We start from the raw sequence: 13,233 nt of genomic DNA, 5'->3' as shown, positions 1-13,233 counted from the left end.
CACACACACACACACACACACACACACACACACACACACACACACACACACACACACACACACGCACACACAACATCCCCTCCCCCCCCCCCCAACATCTCGCAGGTGCTGAATCTGATTGCGTACGAGGGTGTGGACGTGCACCCGGATCACCTGCAAGCGATTGTCGATCTCGTGGAGAAACAGGACCAGCTCACCGGCGATGAAGACGTGCAGGACGCCAGCGACACCGCTGTTGACGTCGGCCACGTGGGCGGCGCTGATGGCGATGATGGCGGTGATGATGATGATGATGTGAAGACGCGTGATGGCGCCATGGACAAGCAGATGAGCAGGAAGTAGCAGGGGAGCAAAAGGGGGCACAATTGCTCCCGTGTTGGGACGTGCGTGTGTTATGCACGTGGAATGTGATGCAATGTGTTTGCTTGCTGCTCTGCTCACTGTGTCGCTTGCATTTTTGTCTTGCAGTTAGGTCGTGCGTGCGTGTGTGTGTGTGGGGGGGGATCGGAGAGACTGGATGGCGCATGCCTTGTTGCTGTTCATGGTGCCCGTGGAATGTTCGGTGTCTCATTGGTGTGGAAGGAACGACACAAAACCAATAAACAAACACAGGAGGTGAAAAGTAACGGCAGGTGTGTGCTTGGAGAGGAGGTGGTGAATCACAAAGAGAAGAGTGGCAGGGAGACACGCGCACATGCACAAAATCGTGCGCACACACTCCCATTTGCACACAATATGTGCGCACAAAGTACGCATCAGCACCCTGGGTCGATGACGAGGACAGATTCAGCATCGCGTGGGATGCCATAGATGAGGCCGTTTTGGGCGAGCACGCCATCCCACCATTTGTTGTCGCCCCCAAGGTCGTTAACAGTCGTAGTGTCGGTGGTGTTATTGCTTGGGTCGAAGATGAGGACTGATGAGGACCTGTATGGGATACCGATGACGTTGCCGTTGGGTGCGAGCACACCGCCAATCCACTTCGAAGAGCTCATCGCATCTACAACAACAAGCACGTCAGTGACGTTGGTGGAGGTGTTGATAACCAGTGTCGTCGCAGAGTAAGTGGGAATGGTGTAGATGAGGCCATTGTGTGCAAGCACCCCGCCACGCCACTTAACGTGTGTTCCCAGACCACTAATGGTTGTGAGGTCCATCGCCAAGGTGTCTGGGTTAATGATTAGAACGGAGGAAGCTGAGACGGGAATGCAGTAAATTAAACCATTGTCTGCTTGCACCCCCTCAAACCACTTGTACCTCTGGCTCATTAGTCCGGACAGCGTGGTGGTGTCAGCTGTGTTGGTCTCGGGATCAATGATCAGCACGAAGGTTGCAAAGTATGGGATGCCAAAGATGAGGCCGTTGCTGGCCACAACCCCGCTAAACCATTTTTTTTCACCGGAGCCAAGCGAGTGGATGCTTGATGTGTCCACGGTGTTGGTACTTGGGTCAATGATAAGCATCGTTTCCCTTCGTGAAGAGAACATGTAAATGAGGCCGTTGTCAGCCCGCACACCACCCGCCCATTTTCCCGAGTCAGTTCCAAGGTCGGAGATGGTAGTCGTATCGATGGTGTTGGTGCTGGGGTCGATGATGAGCACAGAGGATGCGTAGTACGGTGCGGCATAGATGAAACCATTGTTTGCCAACACACCGCCAAGCCACTTGTTGGTGGTTGAGCTCAGTTGTCCAATCGTCGTGGCACTTGGGGTGCACACTTCGCCACGGACACGGTCAATCGCCCTCTGCTGAGCCGAAATCGCACTCCGTTGTGCATCGATCACGCCCTCCTGCGCAGCGTTGAGGCTCTGCTGCGCCGACACGGTGCTCATCAACATGCTGAGGGTATCGTGCACATTCAGGCCGTTCAGAAACACCGGCTGGCTCATGGGATCGCTCGTGTTGATGTGAAACGCGCCCGCATCGTCCTCCTCCAGCGTCACCTCTCCAGCAACGCTGCTGTCAAACGGCATCCAGCACACTGCCGCCGCCACCAGCAGCACGGGGAGCAGCAGAACCCCACGTGCCTGCAGGCACCCCACCATTCTCATCGCACAAGAAGAGTGGAAGAGGAGGAGAAGAAGGAAAGAACAGAAGTAGAAGTTAACTGTGCCTCCCTCCTTCCTCGTTCGTGTGTCTGTTTGCAGGGCAGGCGCAGCACCAAGAGAAGAGAAGACAGGATTGGATCAGTGGTTGTTTGTGGCGTTTTGGCTGGTGGTGGTTGTGGACGATTGTTGGGAATCGTGCATTGGATTTCCAGCCACACAAGCAAGCAAGTTCACTGTTGTGTGTGTGTGTGTGTGTTTGTTGTGGAAAGGAAGCACGTTGAAACGCATCCATCCTTGAGACAGCCTTCCATCCATCCCTCAGCCTTCCTTCCCTCCCTCAACCTTCCTTCATCAGCTCATCACTGGATCAACAAGAACAGAGCACACACGGCACACGATGTCGGTGTCTTGCTGTGTTGTACCCCCACCACGGCTTCATCACGAAGTGCAAAAGAAGGGTTGAAATGAACACATGACAAGGAGGCAGGCAGTTGTGACAGAAGATGAACGTGTGTGTGTGTGTCTGTCTCTCTCTCTCTCTCTGTCTCTCTCTGTCTCTCTCTGTCTCTCTCTCTGTCTTTGTCTCTCTCCGTGTCTCTCTGTGCGAGCGTAAATGTGTGACAGCAAGCGCGTGTGTTCACAGCACCTCGCAGTCCATGAACCGCAACTGTCATGGTTCATGTGAGTGTAACATAACCGAAACCAACATGCGAACACAGACACAGTGCTGTGGTTCAACATAACAAGCATCGTTGGAGCAAACAAGTAAGGTAACTCAACGAACGGCAAGGAAAGCAACCAGCCAAACACGGCAAGCAAAACAAAGTATGCGTCCAGCAGAACAAGCACGCGCGCAAAGAACACAAAACCAAGCAACCAACACACCCACCCACACACCCACCCACACACACACACACACACACACACACACACACACACACACACACACACACACACACACACCCTCCCCCCCACACACACAATCACAGTGTGGATTGGTGCAGTGACACTTTTGAACTTGAACGCGCGGCTTGTCGCACATTCTCGAGGCATTTGACCGCCTGCATTGTTTCTGGATGACGGGGTCCAAGCCTCGCGTGAAAGATGTCAACGGCCCGGCTGATGTGCGGAATTGCATTGCCGAAATCATACAGGTTGGCGAAGGTCTTGCCGATGCTGTTTGAGGTGAACGCGATGGACAGGTGGTCAGGTCCGAGCGCGTCCATGTTGATTTGCAGCGCCTTCCTGAAGCATTCGATGGCACGGTCATGCTCGCCTTTGTCAGCATACGCGGTGCCCAAGTAGTGATATGTGGTTGCCGTGTCCGTGTGTTTCTCTCCCAGCGTGTTCACCTGGATCTGCAGTGCGTTCTGGAAGTGCTCGATTGCACCTTCATAACTGCCCATTTCACTATGCACGCTCCCCAAGTACCCGTGCGTGATTCCTGTGGAAGGATGCTTCTCGCCAAGTGTGTCAACTTTGATATGCAGCGCCTTTTCGAAGCACTCCAGCGCGCGAGCGCATTCGCCTTGGGCGTGATACACACTGCCAAGGTTGTTCAGCGTCCTTGCTAGAGACGCGTGCTTCTCGCCCAGCGTGGCCACTTTGATTTGAATGCTCCGCTCGTAGTTTTCCATGGCCAACTTGTACTCGCCCTTGCTCTCGTACACATCGCCCAAATTGTGATATGCCGTTGCCGTGGACGGATGCTTGTCACCGAGCGTGTTGAGCGCGATCTCGAGGTCTTTGGTGTAGCAGTGGATAGCGCGATCGTACTCGCCCTTGCGTTCATACACGCTGCCCAAGCTGTTGTATGTAGTCGCTGTGGACTTGTGCTTCTCACCAAGGGTTTGCACCTTGATGTCGAGAGCCCTCTCAAAGTAGTTAATGGCGCGGTCACACTCGCCCTTGCTGATGTACATGTCCCCCAGGTCGTGGAGGATGGCGGCAGTGGAGGCGTGCATCTCGCCAACAGTGTCCAACTTGATCCGCAGTGCCTTGTTGAAGTGGTCGATCGCTCGGTCGTATTCGCCCTTCTTGTAATACGCGTTGCCCAGCTGGCGGAAAATGGCGGGTGTGGATTCGTGCTTCCCGGCAAGAAGGGCCTGATTGAGGTGTTCAACTGCAAGATCATACTGGTGCGTCTCGTAATACGCACTGCCCAAGCTGTAATAAGTGGCCGAGGTGAAGGCATGCTGCTCACCACGCGTATCGATGTTGATGTGCAGCGCCTTCTTGAAGTGCTCAATGGCACGCGCATGCTCGCCTTTGCTGACATACAAATTGCCCACGTGATCGTGCGCTAGAGCGGTGGAAGGATGCTTCTCTCCGCATGTGTCCAGGAAGATGGTCAAACCCCGCTTGTAATAATGCATTGCACGGTCATACGCTGCTTTCCTCGTGTACGCATCGCCAAGGCTGAGGCACACGGTTGCGGTGGACGGATGGTTCTCTCCCAGCGTGTCCACCATTGCCTGCAGGCTTTGCGCGTAGAGCTCGATCGCACAATCATGCCTGCCCTGTTTGTCGTACGCTCGCCCCAAGTTGTGGGACGTGGCTGCGTATGAAGGATGCTTCTTGCCAAGCGTGTCCATGTTAATCTGCAACGCCTTCTTGAAGTATGCAACCGCTCGGTCAAGCTCACCACTGCTGCTGTGCACGTCGCCCAAGTTGCTGAGCACGGTTGCGGTGGTGGGGTGTCCCTCGCCCAAGGTCTCACGCATGACCTTCAAGGCCTTGGTGTAATGGTCGATTGCGCGTTGTTGCTCGCCCTTGCTCTGAAACACTTGGCCGAGGTTGTGGTACGTAGTTGCTGTGGATGGGTGCGTCTCGCCCAGCGTGTCCAGCTTGATCTGCAAGCTGTTCTTGTAGAACTCAGTCGCTTCATTGTACTTTCCTTGTTTGTGGACCACCTGGCCCAAATTGTGATACACAGTCGCCGTGGAAGGATGGTTCTCGCCATGTGCGCTGAGTGTAATATGGAGGTCCTTCTTGTAAAAGTGGAGCGCGCGATCGTACTCTCCCCTGTTATGATACGTCAGCCCCAAGCTGTGATAGATGGCTGCCGTGTAGGAGTGGTTCTCACCAAGGGTGTCACACTGGACCTTGAGTGCTTTCTCAAAGTTCTCGATGGCACGATCGTACTCACCCTTCTTGTCGTGCACGTTGCCAATGTGGTGGTACGCAGTTGCTGTGAATGGATGTGTTTCCCCAAACTGGTCGCGCAAAGCCTTCAGGCTCTTCTTGTGAAACCTCATGGCAGCATCATGTTCGCCAAAACTGAGCATGACTGCTCCAACTCGACTGCACAGCAACGAGTACTGCTCTCCGTTGTGGTCACCCAAGTCTTCCAGCTCCTTCACGAATGACCTTGCCATCGTCAAACACCAGGCGCGCATCTGTCCTTTCACCGCCTTGTTCACTCCAGCGAAGCCCACAGTGTCCTCAATCGCCCGGAAGATCATCTCCTTGTCTGCTGGGACACTTGCGCCTGCCTTCTCCGCTTGCACCTCAACCAGCATGTTGGTGACGGCGTCAAAGCTATCAACAACAGCTTCCCTCAGCTTCGTGCGCTGGTGTTGCGGCAGTCTGATCTCCAATCCGACGTCATCACTGCTCTGGCTGATGGCGCAGAAGATCTCCCACAAGCACCACGCGCGTGTCAGTGGGACGGGGTTGTTCCATGGCGTCAGCACAAGCAGCACCTTGCCAATGGATGCAATGGCGTTCTTGAACGGGGCGCCAATCCTGCCATGACACGTATGTGTGTGCGTGTGTGCGTGTGTGTGTGTGTGTGTGTGCGTGTGTGTGTGTGTGAGTGCGTTAAGGTGGCAAGATGAAATGCACACGTCTGGTGAAGCACTGTACGCACACGCACAGACCCACACACGCACAGACACACACACACACACACAAACAAACAAACAAACAAACAAACACACGCAACTCACTGTTCTGGCGACAGGCCCATGCGCGATTCTTTGTGCTGGTTGTTGCAGAAGAGGTCAAACCAGAAGAACGTCTCCTTCTTGGTTCCATCTTCATCCTTGCGCTTTTTCTCCTCCTCCTCCTCGGCGTACTCCAGCATGGTGGTGAGGACGTCGGAGATCTTGTACTGCCATGCGTGCGACACGAACACAGTGGCTGGTCCCACTTCCTCTGGTTTGGTTCTGCGCAGCAGGTCGATGTACGAACACTTCCATTCCTTCGTGCGGTGGAGCACAGGCTTAAGGCACGCATCGTATGTGGTCACCTCCTCATAGTTGTTGGGGTGATAATCCTTGATCTGCGACATGAACCGCTTGATGGCAGAGGTGCTCACCCCATCCGTGCAGATGGGCGCTGCTGCTGTTGTGGTGGTTGTGGTGGCTGCAGTTGTTGGCTTTGGCGTGGACATTGTCGCAGGCGGTGTTTGTTGTGTGTGTGTGTGTGTGTGTGTGTGTGTGTGTGTGTGTGTGTGTGTGTGTGTGTGTGTGTGTGTGTGTGTGTGTGTGTGTGTGTGTGTGTGTGTGTGTGTGTGTGTGTGTGTGTGTGTGTGTGTGTGTGTGCGTGTGTGTGTGTGTGTGTGTGTGTGTGTGTGTGTGTGTGTGTGTGTGTGTGTGTGTGTGTGTGTGTGTGCGTGCGTGCGTGTGTGTCTTGTTTTGATTGGGGAAAACTCGTTGAAATCTTACACCATTCCCAGCGCTCAGAGGCAACAGCATGCATGGAATCGCATGCATGGACGAATGCGTGCGCAAGTGGGCGTGTGGGTGAGAGTGAGAGTGTAAGCGGTCAGGGAGCATAGATGGAGCATAGGGGCATGCACACAGACTGTTGGCGTGATAGGCGAGGCTTTGTTGTCGCTCGTGTTCATTGGTAGCAGGAAAGATTCCTCAACAGAGAGGAGAGGAGGAGAAGAAAGCTCTAAAGGTGTGTGGACAGGTGGCGCCAGTGGAGTGTCGTCAGCGCCTGCCGCGTGGTTGCCAACAGCTGACTCGACAAAGAAGTGGGAAACCCAAATACCTGGCTGGCTGGCTGGTACTAGCTCCAGGACAGTGCAGGTTACGACAGCACATGTATGTAGTTCATGTCAACCCCAACACATTCAAGCAAAGTGGTGGTCCTTTAATTCTCCAAACGACGGGCGCTCACGCGGGTTCTGCGCCATGCACTTGTACGCCAGCGACTGGAACCACTCGGGGATACCTGTGGAGGAGGGTGTGTGTGAGGATGTGTGTGTGTGAGGAGAGATACGCGCGCAAGAAAGCAGCTCAAACAAACACCTACACACAAAACTCACTCTCGCTGTCTTCAAACTTGAGCCGCTTCCCATCTGCCATCAACGTTCGAAGGGTGGCCAAGATGGGACCGCTGAACCCCTCGCCGCATTCCTGTTTGATCAGATCCGGCACACGCTGTGTCGCCACCTCCCACATCAGCACGCCAAAGCTGAAGATGTCCGCCTCAAAGCTGTACTTGTCGCCCGTCAATGCCTCTGGCGCCATGTACAGCGGCGTGCCCACGCCAGCCGTCAGCGTCATATTCGTCATGGTCTGCAAGCCAGCCTGCTGGCTGTACTGGGGATCATCAAAAACATCTTGGCTGGATGACAGACGAGTGCGCTGCTGGTGGTTTCTGTCACGTGTGAAGCACTGGCGGATGGATCCAAAATCCGTAATCTTGGCACGAAGCGATGATGAAACAAGCACGTTGCCGCTCTTCAGGTCTCTGTTTGGGTGGTGTTGGTGTAGTTGGGGCGAGGGTAGGACGATGCGGTGAGCAGTGAACAAGAAGCACGTGGCTGCACACACACACACACACGCACGCACGCACGCACACACACACACACACACACACACACACACACACAAATATCCCACTTACCGGTGCATCTGGTCGAGGCTGTGGATAAAAGCCATCCCACTGGCGACGTCGCGAAGCAGCCGCAGCTTCAAATCCAACACACTGTTCACATCATCCCTGACACTGCCGTTGCTGCTCTCCTCGACCTTCCTGCTCCTCACTTCCATCAACACCTGTTCCATGTCCTTGCCCAACAGATCTTTGAGTGATCCCATGGCCACAAACTCCAGCACCAGGAACGGGCTGCCGTTGGGGTCGGTGCCCGCGCCAAAGAACCGCACCACGTTGGGGTGGCGTGTGCGCTGCAAAAACTCCACCTCCTTTTCAAACTCAAGCACCGTGCTCTCGTCGAACATCATCACCCCTTGCTGCAGCACTTTGACTGCCACCATCACCGTGTCCCACTCTGCCTTGAACACCACGCCAAAGGCACCCGCAGCCACTCGCTTGATCATCCTCAGCTCATTGTACTCAATCTCCCACGCCTTCTTCAGCGCCATCACCTCCTCGTCTCGCTCCACCAGCAGCTGCTCCTGCAGACCAATGCGCTTGGTGAGGCCCCGGTAGCGGCGTGACAGCCACGCCATGAGCAGGCCAATGCCAAGGCCGCCAATCACGGAGGCAGCGGCAATGCCGGCGATATCTGGCTCGTCTAACACACACCGCCCACCTGACGTCATCTTGAAACCGCGCGCACACGTGCAGTGGAAGGAGAACATAATCTGAGGGGTCAATGTGAAGTTGTCACGCACTGGTCGCAAATCCTGATTGAACAGCTGAAGCGCACATTCAATCGGCGCATCGGTCAACTGAAGGATGGGAGGGGTGGGGCGGTTTGGAAGGAAGAAGAAATCCGCGGACAAGTGTTTTTCGTCTGACAAGACAATAATTCTCTCTGTCGCACGATTGATCTCTGGCAGCTGACTTAGCCACGTGTTGCCAGAGAGATCCAACACGTCCACTTGCCGAAGGCAGTTGCGTACAGTTGTGACAGCCTGTCGTGTATCGATGTCTCTGACCAAGTTGCGTGCGAAGAGGATGCGACGGCCCCACCGCGTGCACAGCGCACCAGTTGGTGGGAAGTTGGTGTTGCTGATGTCCAGAATATCAACAGGAGGGGCATCAATGGATGTGAGCTGGGTGCAGCCAGACACGTTGAGTTCACGAAGCGGGTTGTGGACGGTGACAGATTGCAGGTGCTGGTTGTCGTTGAGAAGGAGCGAGTCGAACGTCTTGTCGGGGCACAGTTCGATGACTCGGTAGTCCGTGTTGGCAATGCGGAGCTCATGCAGGTTGCTTGCAAACAACTCGCACATGGTGCTGATTGGAAGCTCATCGCTGCTGGCGCCCGACCAGCCCAAGTGAAGCGTGCGTAGGCTGAGCGACGGAAGGTGAGCAAGTGATGGGACAGCGGTGCTGATATCGACGTTCTCAAGGCTGAGGGTTGACAGCGGCGCAATGTCGGCGACGTTGGTGTCCGTCAACACTGCTCTGGAGTGTGCTTGCGGGGAAGCATCAAGCTCAAGTATGGTGAGGCTGGACAGACGGAGGAGCGGCGCTAAATTCATGTGCTTGATTTCGTGATTATGAAGCCGGAGAGTGTCCAGGGCAGGCGTGAGTGTGACATCTGGCAGCTCCTTCATGGGGTTGTCGCTCAAATCAACATAATGAAGACGGGGCAATTCTCGAAACAGACGCATCTTGGTGAGTTGATTGTTCTCCAAGTCGAGGAACTGCAAAGAAGACAGCTGTGCCGATTCGAGGGCGGTGTCGATGGAACGAAGGGCGTTGTTGGCCAAGTTAACCTGAAGCAGCGCTGGGTTGTTGGCGAACAGGTTGGCTGGAAGGACGGTCAATTGGTTGTTGTTGCAGAAGAACGCGTGGAGAAGAGCGCAATTCTCCAGCAGCGTGCCAGGTAAGGAAGTGATGTCATTTGAAAACAAGTCAAGCCACGTCAACGCCGTCAAGTCCTTGAACACGCGCGGTGGCAGCGATGTCAGTCGGTTGTTGAAGAGGTCCAGCACGTCCAGCCACAACAGGCCGGAGAAGACTGTCTCATCAAGAGTTGTGATGAAGGTACGCGCCAATTCCAGGCGAGTGAGTCGGGTGGTGTTTCGTAAAAGTGTTGCTGGTAAGCTGGTGAGGAGCGTGTCCACCAGGCTGAGGTGATCCAGCATTGTCAGCCCAGCGAATACGTCGGCATCAAGTTGCGTGATAGGGTTCTGCTGTAGCTGCAACGTGGTGAGGCTCGTGAGACGATGGAACAAGCTGGAGGGGATGGCGCTGAGGTCGTTGGCAAACAGGGTGAGTACCTGCAACTGAGTGAGGTCGTCAAACGCCCGTGACTCGATCTCAGAAATGCGGTTCTCGCCCAGGAGCAGCTGCTGCAGGACTGGTAAGCCCTTGAAAACGTCCTTTGCGATGCGACGGATGCGGTTGTTGTACAAGTTGAGGATCCTCAGCGACGTCATGCCAGAAACGTCTGGAACGGATGTGAGGGCATTGTTGCTCAAACCAAAGTTGACGAGCTCATGTGTGAGAGCAAACCCGCTCGTGCTCACTTCCCGAAGCAGCACGCTGTCGCGGATCCGAGTCGTGTTCACGCGTGCCATTGGGTTGAGCTCGCTCAACTGAAATATGGGGTATTGCACACCATCCAAGACAACAGTATAGCACACCGTCCAATTGCCATTTTTCACAATCCACCGCAGTGGTGCTTGTTCGACGTGCCCATTCACAGTCAAGTCGACAACGATGCTGGAAATGGCTCGTAGCCCACTTGCATCCGTGCTGTCGTCCACGTAGTCACCCTCGCGCAAGGTGATGGTGAGCCTTCCACGGTTGTCGACGCCAGGGCACGTGCCATCCACCACGCTCGCCAGCGTGCACTGCCCTGCCTGCACTTCAGGGTCATCATTCCGTCGCACACGACTGTGTTGCGACTGTGACTGTTGTTGCAAGGGCAGCATGGTCTCGTTGCGGCGGATGGCATTCACCCTCTCCTCCACGTACGTGCTGGTGGACCTTGTACCTGATGGAGCGGGAGGTGTCCTGTGTTCTCCATTCTCAAGCAGCTCCAGTTCCCTGCTACCGTCCCCATTTCGATCGCCACACCCAAATGCGGCCATCATGCGGTGAATCGGGGATAGGTCCACAAGGAAGGAGGGCAGCATGTCTTCGCGTGTCATTGTGTTTCCAGTTGCAGGTGTTGTGTCATTGCGACTGCTGTTCCCCTTGTTGTTGGCACCGTGCTTGGGGAAGAACGGCACGTCGTGCACTTCCAGCACACGCACCATGCTGTCCAGTGTCCCGTGCACGTCAGAGCACAGCTATCAGAACGGCATTGGGGTGAAGGTGCTTGCAAGCAAGCATGTGAGCAGATGCCACAGCGTGCGCGTTGGTATGCAGGAGAGGGGCAAGATGGGACCGAGGTCATGCATTCTGCATGAATCAATACACACTACTACACTACAACACGAAACGAACAAGTACACAAGGACAGCAGGACAACAACAAACAAGAAAAACAAAATGCGCCACCACCACAGCACACCTGATCGTTTTGTGCGTTTGCGCTGGGTGAGCGTGCTTGTGTGCTGGCCACCGTGGTGGCAACCACCAACGCCAGCAGCATGGCCACAGCCGCAGTCATTGGCCATTGCATGACTGAGGAAGGCAGAAGGGAAGAAAGCAGGCTTGAGGGCTTGAGTGAGCAGGTGTGTTTGGTGCTGGCTGGATTGAGATCAGTGAGACGGAGCATCGCCTCAGTGCTGATTATCTGCAATATCTTCACATGATATTCCACAACAGCTCACTCACGACGGATACACGCACACCGTTCTTTCTTCTGCCTGTCACGCCAACACCAGGATGGGTGCTGGGGGTGGAAAGCTTCGCCACGTCAAGAAGGAGAGCCCCATCAACACATGGATGCTGCAGGAGACCCTGGGCTCAGGATCATATGGAAAAGTGCACAAGGTTTGATAGTGGGTGTATGTGTTCGTCCGTGAATGTGTGTGTGCATGCGTGTGTTGGCGCCAACTTTGTTTCGTTCTTGCGTTCGTGCTCATTGTTATGGCAACGTCGAAGCGAGCTTGGCACACACACACACACACACACACACACACACACACACACACACACACACATGCACACACACACACGCACACACACACACACACACACACAAACACACACATACACACACACACACATGCTCCTCATGTCATTTTTTTCCTTCTCCCCTTTCTCCCCTTTCCCGCGGATGTAGGTACGAAACCGCGCCACGGGCGAGCTTGCAGCCGCCAAGGTCGCCCCTATTCAAGCCCAGGAAGAGCTACAGAACTTTGCCACGGAGATTGAAATCCTAACGTCCTGCAAGTGAGTGGCCAACGCCCAGCGACCAAGGCCCACTCACGCACGAGCAGCATGATAACATCGTGTGCCTCCACGATTGACCGTTCTTTGTTGATGCACTGCCAAGCTGACACTCACGTTGTACTTGTTCGCCTGACACGCAGACATCGGAACATTACAAACTTTATGGATGCGTACTACAACAACAACGAGCTGTGGATCTTGCTGGAAGTGTGCGATGCCGGATCCCTTGCCGAATACGTCGAGAAGCAACCGTACGTGTGAGACAGCTGGTTTCCTGTTGTGTTCGCTTGATGATTGAGCGTGGGCGTGTGCAATTCACTCTTCTTCTTCTTTCTTGTCCAATGTGTCGACACACTTCAGGTGCTTCGTTACCACTCATTACATTCCACTGCCTTGCCTTTCAACCGCTTACGTCTTGCCATCCTATTTTCTTCAATGCTGTCGCTGTCAACCACAGGACGGGCCTGCCTGAGGATGCCATGGAGTGCATTGCGCACCAGATGGTCAAGGGCATCCGCTTTTCTTGCATGGCTGCGGCGTCATCCATCGCGATATCAACGCCAGCAACACCCTCGTCACTTGTGTGCGTATCATTGCGTCTGTGGTGCATGGTCCTTGCGCATGCGTCCGTCTGTCGGTGTAAGGAGCCTGAGTTCGCTGTGCCAACCGCATGCGTCCACGCTGTCTGTGCTTGCCTTACGACCTCATCATCCCTCTCTTCTCACATCAACTGCCCATTGCACCCACTGCACCATGTTGAAATTGAACGCAGGACGGGATGGCGAAGCTTGCGGGCTTTGGCGTATCCGCCTTCAACAAGCAGGACGGCGCCAAGCGCAACACGTTTGTTGGCAGCCTGCACTGGATGGCACCCGAAGTGATTGTCTGCGAGCACGACCGCAAGGCAAAATGCGACAGCCTGTGCCACGTGTGTCGTTTGGCATCACCATGATGGAAGCTTGCCC

General features: G+C 54.8%; 4 protein-coding genes across 4 annotated transcripts in view; 1 reads left to right on the top strand and 3 right to left on the bottom strand.

Moving 5' to 3' along the window:
• Positions 1 to 755: 755 nt before the first annotated feature.
• Positions 756 to 2,045, bottom strand: PTSG_09130 (uncharacterized protein; the record flags this gene model as incomplete). Its single annotated transcript, XM_004989327.1, has 1 exon — positions 756 to 2,045. The coding sequence occupies one exon, from the start codon at positions 2,043 to 2,045 to the stop codon at positions 756 to 758; it is 1,290 nt and encodes a 429-aa protein (XP_004989384.1).
• A 942-nt stretch (positions 2,046 to 2,987) lies between these two features.
• Positions 2,988 to 6,444, bottom strand: PTSG_09129 (mbre TPR repeat protein; the record flags this gene model as incomplete). The annotated part of the gene is made up of 2 exons (XM_004989326.1): positions 2,988 to 5,795; positions 5,999 to 6,444. The coding sequence occupies 2 exons, from the start codon at positions 6,442 to 6,444 to the stop codon at positions 3,032 to 3,034; spliced, it is 3,210 nt and encodes a 1,069-aa protein (XP_004989383.1). The 3' UTR covers positions 2,988 to 3,031.
• Positions 6,445 to 7,115: 671 nt separating this feature from the next.
• PTSG_09128 (TKL protein kinase) lies at positions 7,116 to 11,540 on the bottom strand (the record flags this gene model as incomplete). Its single annotated transcript, XM_004989325.1, has 4 exons — positions 7,116 to 7,232; positions 7,327 to 7,754; positions 7,911 to 11,218; positions 11,442 to 11,540. 4 exons carry the CDS (start codon positions 11,538 to 11,540, stop codon positions 7,132 to 7,134), a joined length of 3,936 nt encoding a protein of 1,311 aa, XP_004989382.1. The 3' UTR covers positions 7,116 to 7,131.
• A 218-nt stretch (positions 11,541 to 11,758) lies between these two features.
• The window catches only part of PTSG_09127 (STE/STE20/SLK protein kinase), a gene marked incomplete at both ends in the record, with an annotated part of 4,064 nt that continues 2,589 nt past the window's right edge, over positions 11,759 to 13,233 (top strand). Inside the window, 5 exons of the mRNA XM_004989324.1 lie at positions 11,759 to 11,866; positions 12,159 to 12,268; positions 12,409 to 12,519; positions 12,726 to 12,849; positions 13,041 to 13,189. Coding sequence (XP_004989381.1) covers positions 11,759 to 11,866; positions 12,159 to 12,268; positions 12,409 to 12,519; positions 12,726 to 12,849; positions 13,041 to 13,189 — 602 coding nt within the window. The remainder of the gene's footprint in view (positions 11,867 to 12,158; positions 12,269 to 12,408; positions 12,520 to 12,725; positions 12,850 to 13,040; positions 13,190 to 13,233) is intronic.

This window comes from Salpingoeca rosetta (genome assembly GCF_000188695.1).
Source record: "Salpingoeca rosetta unplaced genomic scaffold supercont1.29, whole genome shotgun sequence".
Lineage (NCBI taxonomy): Eukaryota > Choanoflagellata > Craspedida > Salpingoecidae > Salpingoeca > Salpingoeca rosetta.
This window is presented reverse-complemented; position numbering and strand designations above follow the sequence as displayed.